Source organism: Colias philodice, chromosome 1 (genome assembly GCF_061535455.1).
Source record: "Colias philodice isolate Cphi_HAF_F1 chromosome 1, ilColPhil1 Martin Lab GWU primary, whole genome shotgun sequence".
Taxonomy (NCBI): domain Eukaryota; kingdom Metazoa; phylum Arthropoda; class Insecta; order Lepidoptera; family Pieridae; genus Colias; species Colias philodice.
The window spans coordinates 12,123,739-12,136,078 of record NC_143086.1 but is presented as its reverse complement, the minus strand read 5'-3'; the positions used below and the strand labels follow the sequence as shown (position 1 = coordinate 12,136,078).

Sequence of the window (12,340 nt, the reverse complement as noted above, 5' to 3'; positions counted from 1 at the left end):
AAAAATAAATATTTTCAATCAAATAAATTACAGTGTATTTGGGACATAATAAAGTAAGTTTTCACCAAATTTCGTAGAAAAACAATAAATTTTGAAGTAGATAAAAATAAAAAAACAAAAACTTGGTTTTTTGAATTTTTCACCTAAATTTTGAGGTTATGTGAAAAAATTGTGAATACAAAAGTTGTAGATCCTTTTATTACCTACAACTTTGCCATTGAACTTTTTTCCGTAGGACTTGTAGTTTTGTCGGAAATCGAGAGAAACAATTTTTTTCTCTTAAAAGCTCCCCCCTCCCTCTTCCCGAACTCGGATTGACCGTAATTTATTTTTCCTTTAATTTTCATCATATTCCCCTCCTTTTCTAATGGGTTTCATCCGACTGCGATTTTTTTTTGTTTCAAAAATTATCTACTCTAGTCTAATACAAAACTGTTGAAATTAAAAACACAGCAAAACAAACAAGCTTTGTAGAGCTGACACGGTTGACATTTCGCTTTACTTTGAAAAATTCAATTCGTAGATTTGCTATAAACACGACCGTATTTACCTACGTCATGACAAACGCTGACAAACGTTTATTTATGAACATTTCCTCATACTGGGTGATTATAAGCTCGCACTGTAACAATAGAAGAACTCTTTCGCCAATTGGAAACGTTTGGGTTTTAGTGACAGTTATAAATTGATACAAATAAATACAAGAGTAGCACCGGTAGGAAGCGCCAAAATGATTGACCGGTGCTCGGAGATAAAGCCACGGGCTGTGCCATTTTTTATCGCAGTCGCGTGTTAGAAATAGTTTTCTCAAACACAATGTGTTTTAAATAATTCTTTGGAAGTGTCACATGGTTATATAACATGCTTGTAAAGTTACAGTGACTCTTATATTTTTTGAAATTGAAAACTAAATTATTTGTTTAAGAATATATTGTATTCTTTGTATGTTTCTCTTTAGATATAATATGTACGGGCATTTTTATCCTTTGCAAATTATCACAATTATTTTTAGTTACTAATAAAACTGCACTGATTCCAATACTTTTTAAGAATATAATATCAACATTACGATAGATAGGTAGGTACTATCTGACTAAATACATAAAACATTTCGTTGGAGCGTAAACCAATTAGCATTTAATATATGCCGATAGATACCAAAACAATTCAATTATGAATATGCTGACCACTTTTTCACATGGGCCTTTAATGTGGTTAAAACACACTACAGTTTATTCATTATAAACACAGAACAGTAAAAACAATTATAAATTATCAAATAAATTTATATCCAACCAAATGAGAGCATTGAAATGTATAATTAATAGTGTACAAGCAAGAAACAAGGTGGAAATTATGAAAAGCAATGAAGCTGCATAACATGTTAAACATGTGGAAATACAGTAAGTTAATAGTAATATTCCTTGCTTTCAACTAATGACATAGATTATCTTTTAGCTCTACACACGCTCGACACGTGTATACCACTGAGGAAGCGCTCATTAGTGAAACATGCTTTGAGATTCCTAGAAATTCAACATTTCACATAACTCTGATGCATTACGTATACGAATCAATTCATAAAGATAATTAGTAGTTTATTTTCATTATTCAATCTTCGAAATATATTTTTTTGGTACTTTTAGTTCAGTGAGTAAAGCTTACACCTACGACGATATTTATTAGCGGGTTAGAAGACGAAGCGAGCAAAATTAATGAGTGTTGCTTCAATGTTTTACATAATATTAAACAGAAGGAGGTTTTTCGAATGTTCTTAAATCATGTATCTGTATTGCATTATATAAGCATTTACAATATGAAATCCCTAATTAGCGTGTGAGCGTTTATCAGACGTACGTCAGTCCGAAACGTGGCACAGTAGGGGATATGCTTTACATAACATGAAATAGAAAACATAATATAATTATGGAAATTTATCTTGAAACATGACGCACAACACGTGTCGCTAGCAGATGTTTCCTACTGGATATGCACTCAATATTATGCTTATAATTTAGATTCTAAAGCGATAGGTAAGAAATCATTCAAGCTTAGTTTTGACGCGTTATCAAACATCAATTTAGGATGTTATGACTATCTACACCGGATGTTTGATGATATTTAAAGTTAGTTGCATAAATTGCTTGCATATTCCATTATGACTAAATTTTATTACAAATCTTAAATATTAATAATCTAAGCGCTATGATAGGTACTAAGAATACTTTAAGAATTGGTATATTTTAAAATTCAGTATGCCAGTCATTAAATAATATTATTTTTTCAAACTCAAACTCAAACATTTATATGTATATTCAATTAGACTTCTTCTAGAAGCACTTTTGAAACGTCATTAGGTACATATTTTTAACATTTACCACCGATTCGGAAAGCAGTATCTACGGAGAAGAACCGGCAAGAAACTCCATATATTATATAATATTTGAAGTTCTTTTCAATTTTTCAAATAATCTCGCCACGTCAAGCATAAAACGTTGTTACGAGTAAAATAAATATAAAATTGATTTCGGCTATGATCGGATTTCGACACATAAATGTTTTGACTATTTTCAGCGTCAATTTAAGTTGTATATGGGCATTACATAATAGTTTCACAGAAAATGAACCTACTCTCGATGGACAAGAATATATCAAGAAAATTGTTAAGGGGGAAAGTAAGTTCTTATGCTTAAAAAAATATTCAGAGACTTTTAATATAAAAAATCAAAGTAATGTGAATATAAAAAATTGGACACTTACTCATCTCATGAATATATTTTTAAAAGTTTTATTTAATTAAACCCTTTAAATTAATTGATGTTTCGTTATAATTTAAGAAAATTTTACACTAAGATCTTGATCGGAATATATTCCGTGGAGTTCACTTCAATGCAACACATTCTACAAAATAATTCTTACAACGATTGTATTCTAGAAATGGATGACGCGCAAGGAATTTTATATTTCACTGCACCATATAGAATTTGCTCTGGGAAAGGGTGCTATAACAAAAAACAGAACTTTCACATGGTATTCCCTCTCTACATAGGCAAGAAAGCCAAGACGAAATTTCGTACAATATACTCAAGAGATTATGAAAAAGTGCATTCTACTCGAGCAAATGTGCCGTTTAAAAAGTATCCTACTAAACATATATGGACTTTACCTCCGAATTGTTCTACTGAATCTACTGTTACCACTTCAACGAACACCCCTACAGAGGCTCCTGGTGATGCGAACGGTACAACAGACTCTGATGAGGGACTAAGGCCTCCATCTGTGAAACCCCACTGTCCTGTAAGGATCAGCAAGGTGGATTTTGGCCCAACAATTCCAGTTAAAACCTTTAGCATTCGCAAGAGATACTTCGGGAAGGGATAATTTTTAGATTATTTAATGATGTTTTCCAAATATATTTTGTGACATAATATTTACTATTTCTAAGCAAAATAAAACTAATGAAATTGGAATGATGTCAAAACTCAAGACTCTTATTTCGTTATTAAAATACCCATATACAATTTTTGTCATTGAAGTTGAGCGATGCATAACGTTCGAATGACACAGGACACATAAAAGGTCTTTATTGTCCAATTTATTACATCTGGTAACATGATAATTAATCGACGAGAGCAAAATAATTAACCCTTACTTCACAGCCTCCCGCTTGCCATTGTCAGATTTATCACATGAAGTGTGTACACACATTCATGAAACAACTCAATGCATAAGCATTTGTTTTCAATACCTACTGTGACATTTATTCATTCTACGTGACTTCTTTAATCTATTTATTTATTTGAAAACTTCACAGCTTACAGATTTCTTGACTTAATCTACTTATATCTATGATACAATACGCCATTTACGAGTTTTACAATTATTATCGATTATATAATATTTAAACAGTAACTTATTAAAGAGTGGTGAGTTGTGTGTGTGGGCGAGTGCGTGCGTGCGTTTGTGTGTATGTGTGTTATCGTGCGTGTTCTATCTAAGGAAGTTATATTCACGAACTATACTTTATAGCACATATTTTTTCCAGTTGTTGATGCTCTTAGTTATAACACTGCACATCAACTCCATGTTATGTCTATCTATTTGGAGACGTTGGTGGACTCCGTCGACGAAATCAGACTTTAACTTTTTTCGAAGACATGGCTCTAATGATATAAATAATCAAGAACCAATCGTGGACTGTAAATGTCCACCTAATAAAGGTATCGATTTTAGTTTTATTTTACTATAACTTGTTTTAAATTAAAATGTAAAAAGCTTAATATAAGGTTTATTTCAGTTGAATGACTTTTGACTTTCAATTTTCTCTAAAATATAGGTATTTTTTTAGAAACAATAAATAAGTTATTTAAAGTAATTGTTTTGCTTTTAAGAAATTGTTTATTGCACAATAAAACAAGAAAATAATTAAAAACTTACTTTACTTTACGTTATAATTCTTACAACAGAGAGAATATTAACACCTTTGGCCATTTCAAAAGTTCTGAATATCAGGTTGTCAATTACTAGTAGATAATTGTGAAACAAGTCGTTAATTTGTAATGAAACTACAAATGATTTTATAATTTATTTATTAGTTATTACCGTCCAATATACCGTTAGTAATTAATATTAACCCTAGTAATAAACAAATGTAATACACATGTCCACTTATAAAATGTTGCGGTGGAACATTAATTAAAATAGCATAAACCAAATTCAGATGATGTAAATTGATTTATATTACGTTCTAGCGGTTGTTGTTTGCAAGTTGCAACGTGACATAGGCTATTCAATCTATTTACATGTTCATATCGCCTTTCCTTCAAAGTGATATCTTTACACACACACCTACGTGACATTTATGATTTGTTTATAATTATAACTGTAGTTCCATTACTAATTTATAAGGTTTTTTACAGAATGCCCCCTTGATTTTAAGATCGATGAAAACATGCTCCATTTTCAACACCTACAAGGTATAATACACGACAATGACCTAAGGAGGTTCTATGAAGAAAAAGAAAATGACGATACTAGCGTCGTAAAAAATGACACAAGAATAAGACGAAGCAACGAGGGTCTAGATAAATGTTGCTGTCCACCAATGATTGTAAAAGTGCCCGCATTTATAACTGAAAAGCGGTTCAAAGACGTAATCGAACGCTTCAATAAAATGTAACGTGTAAAGTTGTATGTAATGAAGTTAAGAATGGCGATTTTTCGTACATGAACTGAATTTAACGCTCCACCTAGCAATGAACTAAAAGTTTCACAATGCATCAAAAGGAATGCTCTGTGAAATTCATTTTTATATACAAGCAATGTACTCGTATTTCCATACATTCATGTGCGAGGCAAAGACCAAAGAAAATAATTGACGTTTGATTACGACGACGACGACGATTGATTACGTCAATCTCATACATTCATAATAGTCCGGGATACATCGCCCATTTTTGCAAGTGATTACTATCAAGCTAATTTTTCGTGAGTAGCTTTATTTTGATGAGATGCCCAATAATTTCATGTACAAAACTCTCGATTGTGGTAGCTACCAGAGGAAACAAGGATAAAATATTTTGATTTGATGGTTCTCAAATATTAATTACTAACTGAATGTTTTTTTTGTTCAATCTCAAGATAATTATATAAATTATTCGAAAAAATATTTGTCCTACAAAATCTATGGTTTGATCAAAGAGTCCCCCTTTCCAATGTGCATCGATAACGAAGTCATCATAAATGATTACTAACCAGCTGATTTTTTTATTTTCACTTATTTAATACTTATATAATTCAACAGACATATTGTCCTACAAATTGCGTAATAAATATTTGAGAACCGTCAAATCAAAAATTTTTATCCTTGTTACCTCTGTAAGCTACCACAATCGAGAGTTTCGTACATGAAATTATTGGGCATCTCATCAAAATAAAGCTACTCACGAAAAATTAGCTTGATAGTAATCACTTGCAAAAATGGGCGATGTATCCCGGACTATAATCTATTCTATTGAACTTTACGCTAATAGAAAGCCACTTGTCTAGGGGGGCAGAGGTATGAATGAAACATTCCGGTCTGACGTAATAGTTTATTGTAATGGTCACAGTTCGCCGAACAATTTTAATAACGCCCTTACATCAAACGATATTTTGTCCTGTTGGAAGCTGTTTATGATATATTTCAATGACTATTCTATACATGCATGAAGCATTTGGAATGTAACGTTCTGCAACCTATTATCATGACCGGAGTCCGTATTTCAAATAAACCTGTTTATTGCATTGCATTCTCTTTCATGGGAATAGTATGAATGCAAAATTTCATATTTTCCATAAACTCAGCTCTAACCTTATCATGGTTTTACTATAATGTAATAACAGAAACTGTTGCTTGTTTTGCAATATCTTTTCAATTTCCATTCTCTTACAATGTACTCGGTAGTAATATGGATTTTCATAGTGAATGTTTTTTGCGCTGCAATTGAAAATGATACCGATACAACAGGTACTTAGCCATTGTTCGTAACTACATTGAGTACTTTTTATAATCAATATATCCGTAAAAATAACAAAATAAATAGGTAAACAAAATAAGTAAATAGGTAGTAACATTAAACTATTGATATTTGATTCATTGGCTATTAGAATAAATTATTATTTATCCGAATTTGAAACGGGATATTAACAATCATTTCACGTATATAATTTAAACCTAAAATCACGTGATGTAGCATGATTAAATTTTAATTAGAGTTAAAATTATAGATTTTAAACATAACCAATGTTATTTAAGTACAAATACTTAGTGTTAAATGTATGAAAATATTTTAAACTATTTCGATATGAATACCGAATGTTATGTTAATTAAAGATACATTAATTTAATTTTCCATTTCATTGAATACAATATGTTATATAGAGTTCCTGTTTATATATTTTGATGTGATAACAAAATAAAATTAACTAATTAACTTTATAATATGTACTTAGTAAAATTTATTATGAAAAATTATTAAATTACAGGTGACTGCACAAAAAAGCCACCAATTGTTCTTGTGCCAGTGTTTATTAAATTGTATCGATATCCACAATTAATTAATCCTAAAATAAGAAAAACATCCAACGAATTTATGGAATAAGTAAACTAAGAGTACCTATGTAGAATGTTTTCAATAAAAATTTCGTAAATTCATAGTGATTTATTGCGTTCCTCACAACTGAAAAACAGCGAAAAATTTGGGTGGTATTTTTTGATTAAATGTTGCAAAAAGCGAAGAATTTGAAAAACAATTATACTCCACCATGGTTCTCCACACTGAACTATGCCATAACAATCTAACGCAGGTGGGCTTTAAAAATCAATTGAAAAGCGAGCACGTTCCAATAGCATTCGGACAGCTGCTAATAACATGCCCTGAAAGAAACGTTTGAATGACACGCCACTCCATTGTCTGTCCGCACATATCTACATTCGCTTTGCAAGTCATTTGGTAAGATTCCTAAATATTCATACATTTTGTTTCTGCACGAAATCATTTCTTATATTTTATTCAATACCAAAAATATAACAATGTAAGATTGTTTGCTTTGGTATTTATTTATACACCTTTCCTAGTCTACATCGTAAAAAGTTTATTGTTACAGAACATGCTGACCAAGATTCTCGTATTACTTTTTATTTTAAAACCGAATCGCGCCTCCATAGCCGGAGTGACGTACATGGATGATTTCGATTTCGAGCAGAGATACAGAAACCTGCATGAATGCGACCCGTTTTATTGGCATCCGTTGCATTTACCGGAGGAATGCGCCGACATGTTCGCGAAATTGATACGTTCCAAAATAAATACACCTTACACCATCATGCAGGAAAGAGAGCCGACATTTACGCTAAATGCGCTATATAACCATGTGCGTGCTGAAATGCCTTACTCTAATAGACACGACGATATTAAGTACGGATTTCGTGTCCACGACAGAAGTTTTGAATCATACGATAGGTATAGAAACGTTGATTACGATACGGTTCCTGTGGAAGCGCAAATACTGGAGCTCTATCAATCGAGACCTCGTACACCGATGGATAAATTATTTGAGCTAATGAGGAGGGACGTTAAAGACAACCCGAGCGCTCCGAAGATCACATCAATACCCTATTTTGGGGGAGTGGCACTGTACAGGCAACCGGTATCGTACAAAACCGAAGCTATGATTAAAAGACTGTCTGGTGCTTACGCTAAGGCTGCGTATCAACCGTAATACTATAAATTAGACCTTTTTTATCTGACACTATGACCAAAGTACCATTTAAATAAATAAATAAATTACTTAGATTTTTTTAATATTTGTTTCTCTCTTTCTCTCTCTCTCTCTCTGTATGCCTAGCTTATCCCAGTTATTTTGTGGTCGGCTTCATTTAGTTTTTTTTTAATATCCTGGGTAATCAAAAATGTAAATTAATTTTTAATAGAGGCTCCTAGATACCTATTTTACGATATAAAAAAACATAGGAAACTCCTGTAAGAAGAAAAAATATTATATAGTGTAAGAAATAAAACGCGAGGCTGAAACGCGCCAATCGGCCGAATCGCCGAAAATCTCCTAATTATATCATTATGAAAGACTTTTTCTTGTAAATTGTAAATTAAAAGTACTTTTATATAAAATACTAGCAGTCCGCCCCGGCTTCGCCCGTGGTACACATTTACGTTTTCTCTACGTAAGAACCATCCTCGTACTTCAAGGAATATAATAAAAAAAGAATTAACGAAATCGGTTCAGCCGTTCTCAAGTTATGCGCTTACCAACACATTTTGGGATTCATTTTTATATTATAGATTATTTAGCTAGCTACTAGAACTAGATGATATTTTGTAGAAAAGTAATTTTAATTTTCTCTCCTGGAACTAACGGGAACTAACTAACTATATAACGGGAAATTTCTAAAGCCCCTTCTAGAAAGATTGTAAAGAAATGTTTCCAATATAATTTCTAATATGAAAGAGGCTAATTATTCACATAATTTAGTGGGAAATAATTAGTTGTTCAAAGTTTCTAAAATGTTAAATTGAAGGTATCTAAAATAAAAAATTAAATTAAATTATGTACGTTAAATAGATCTTTAATAAATCTTTCGCGATTGTAAAATGCTTATACTTCTATTCTTAATTTGGTTGTGTTTCATTTCTATGGTGATCCGTCATAACACAAATAAAGCGAAAAATATGCGTATTTTCTCTTCCCATTGTTCAGTGAAACAATGAACGAGACCTTATTGTACGTACAAAAAGTCCTTTCATTTTCAAGAATGGACATAGTGAGAAATTTCAGTTTAAAATTACAGCTTCAATCAACCCCGACCCAGAATTCGTTGTGATACACAAAAATGATGGAACGGTATCTAAAGGTTAGCTTTCCGTCTTATTGACATCCATTTGCTTAAAACAATACCTCTAGGTATTGATTCAGCCCTGGTAGCTTTAAAATATTAAAGCCATTCAATTACGCTCGACAATAGTTCGGATTCTTAAATTATTTCTACATCTTTTCCGAAGTAATTATCTAGTTTCATTTTGCAGATTGTCATTTTACTTACAATTGCAAATGAAATGGAATGTACAGTCGACGGCAGGTCATACATGGATCCATTAGACATGCGACCTTTGGAAAACAAACTGCGCCCTGGCGAGGATCCTTGCAATCCCTTATACTGGTATCCGAGGAACATTCCAGAATACTGTAATTACAAAGTGACGAACAAGCCCGTCATTAAACCTCCTTTACCGATGCCGTTACCTGTACCGATACCAATGGTACCACCACCTCCACCTATACCAATACCGGTTCCCCCAATGCCCGCGCCTTATCCCATTTACCCCGTACCGCCCTTACCTTACGGAATACCGATTGCTCCAACGAATCCTATGATACCAGTTATTCCAAACCCATATATGCCATCTATGTATCCAATGCCCGGTTTTCCCAGTCCCCCGCAAGCAGGAATGGTACCGGGTCTACCGGGTATGGTGTCTCGCGATGGCGGTATCAATATTCTACCATTCTCAGATGTATACGCGGATATGTTGGAGAAACATAAGAATAAAATGATACGACGGAAACTAGCTAGAATCATTGGTGAATACGAAGATTTTCCGAATAGAAAAACTTATAAGCGACTGAAAAAGTTTAGGGAAATGTATTAAGTCGATATATTATTTTAGTTTTGTCTAAATATTTAGTTTTAAATATTGCATTATGGGATCTCTAATTATAGCCTTTAAGATAACACGCTGATCACAATGCATACGCGTCCATCCCTCAAAATAAAAACTTGTATCCTATAATTTTTTCAAAATGTAGAAAATCGATTGTGATTATTTAAGTTTGTTTAAAAAAAGTAGTTATTACTAAGGAGTCATTGTATAAATAATAAAACTATATAATTATTTGAAGTATATTTCAGATCAACCTTTCCAATTCAAAAAGTAACGTCTACAGAGAAAACATAAAATTATTGTGATTGATTTATGATGTAGTATAGAAAACGTTATCAAAGAATAACATGTGATTGTCCATTAAATACCTTAATTCTAGAACGATTAAAATACATTTTAATTAACATTGTTATCTAAAACCTTAACTATTGGACGGAATACCTGAGGGCTCCACATGTATACAAATATTTTCCTTAAAAACTATCCTTACAAACTACAATTACGAAAAAAATATGTGAAATACGTTCTCTAAACTCTAATGTGCGTCTAAATTCAATTTAAAATGTTCAACATTTTGCACGTCTAACAAAAAATATTTAAAGAGATATAAACATTACTTATACAACATAATTAAGTGCAAAATTGCCGCGGAGTTCGTCTACTAACCTAGATTAATTAGATCCCTAAAGTATATATCATTAAACAAGAAAACAATAATTTCCATGACAATCAAGGTACCTTATAGAGCACCCAAATCTAAATCGTGTATATTTCCGACTAACTTCATAAGACGATAATATTGTTTTTAATAAATATAAACTATTACATTTTCTTGTAAACATGTTAAAAATACATAAATAAAAGGTAAAGATGTATCAACGGACCTAAGGAGCTTATTTAATTATCCTAATATGTCTTCATAATTTGTCTAGCCATAGTTCAAAATAGCAGTCACCCAAAATAATGAAACTAGTGAGGCGTCAAAAATTTTCCAAAAGTTCGCTACAAACGCGCTCGCTGCCTGTCGTTTCGGTAAACTGGATTTCAAAAGAAATTTGTAAATCGTGGGTAATGTAGATTCTTTCTGTGCCCGAACAGTTTGCTTTGACGTCGCAGTGTGCTCACGACAAACTCTCTGTGTATTTTGAAATCGGCCACTTTGCATCCCTTGTTTGGTCAACGTTCATAAATCAATGAACAACTGTTTGCATATCGCATGAATCTGTACTGATTTTCATTAGCTTTGACCGACTCAATATTTAGCGTTGCCGAGTAGACTTTGATGGGCGAAATCGCTTTAAAGTTCCGCCTCAATAATTTGGCCGGGGGCTAGAACCTGGTATTACGTATTTAATAGCGAGTTCTAGGTACGGTATCAATGGTAACTGTATAAACAGCTAGAATCTATACTTTATTATTAAAATCCGTAGCGGTTTACTGAGAAATACACTCGGAAGCTCTTTGTGGAATGTTACTAATTATTTAGCAATTTCCAGAACACGTTAATATGTTTTCTGCTCAATATCGACATTAATTATTTTCCTGTTTTCATTTGCATACATTGATAGCGTCATGTATATATTTTTACATAAAAAGTAATTTACCCACAACGCGCACCGCATTGATGGCAGCGAGTCGACGACTGCATCGAATTTAATTTAAAACCACAACATTAAAATCGAATATACTCGAAGCAATCAACACTCCGTGATATATTGTCATATCAATTTCTTTAAATGAACCAAAGTAGTGTTTAATGTTAAGCAAAAATTTAATTTGAATCCTGATAATTGATTATGATCGATTATGAGGATAAGGAGAGTCATAACTCTGTAAAGCTCTAATTTGAAAAAGTTTGACTATGGCAAACCTACAATATTGAACAGCAATTATAGTAATAGGTATAACAATATAATATACCATTTTTTAAATTACTTAGTATACCACAAATTACTTACCTACCTTATCTTCAATACGTAATTAATCTTAAGATTGTATACTAAAAAACAAAAGCTTAAGTACATTAACGCTAATGGAATGTTTCGTATGGACGGTTTAATCACATAAACTAAAACTAATTCCTAAGCCAAAAGTCTGCTTCGTTTTGTACAGATAAATATGAT

General features: G+C 32.1%; 3 protein-coding genes across 3 annotated transcripts; all 3 read left to right on the top strand.

The window, feature by feature from the left end:
- The first annotated feature begins 2,621 nt into the window (after positions 1-2,621).
- On the top strand, positions 2,622-5,179 carry LOC149491388 (uncharacterized). The gene is made up of 3 exons (XM_089699536.1): positions 2,622-2,675; positions 4,046-4,220; positions 4,920-5,179. Exons 1-3 carry the CDS (start codon positions 2,622-2,624, stop codon positions 5,177-5,179), a joined length of 489 nt encoding a protein of 162 aa, XP_089555662.1.
- Positions 5,180-7,650: 2,471 nt separating this feature from the next.
- Positions 7,651-8,298, top strand: LOC149491387 (uncharacterized). Its single transcript, XM_089699525.1, has one exon. The coding sequence runs from the start codon at positions 7,651-7,653 to the stop codon at positions 8,260-8,262; it is 612 nt and encodes a 203-aa protein (XP_089555651.1). The 3' UTR covers positions 8,263-8,298.
- A 910-nt stretch (positions 8,299-9,208) lies between these two features.
- Positions 9,209-10,716, top strand: LOC149491386 (uncharacterized). Its single transcript, XM_089694383.1, has one exon. The coding sequence runs from the start codon at positions 9,612-9,614 to the stop codon at positions 10,203-10,205; it is 594 nt and encodes a 197-aa protein (XP_089550509.1). The 5' UTR covers positions 9,209-9,611; the 3' UTR covers positions 10,206-10,716.
- The last annotated feature ends 1,624 nt before the right edge of the window (positions 10,717-12,340 follow it).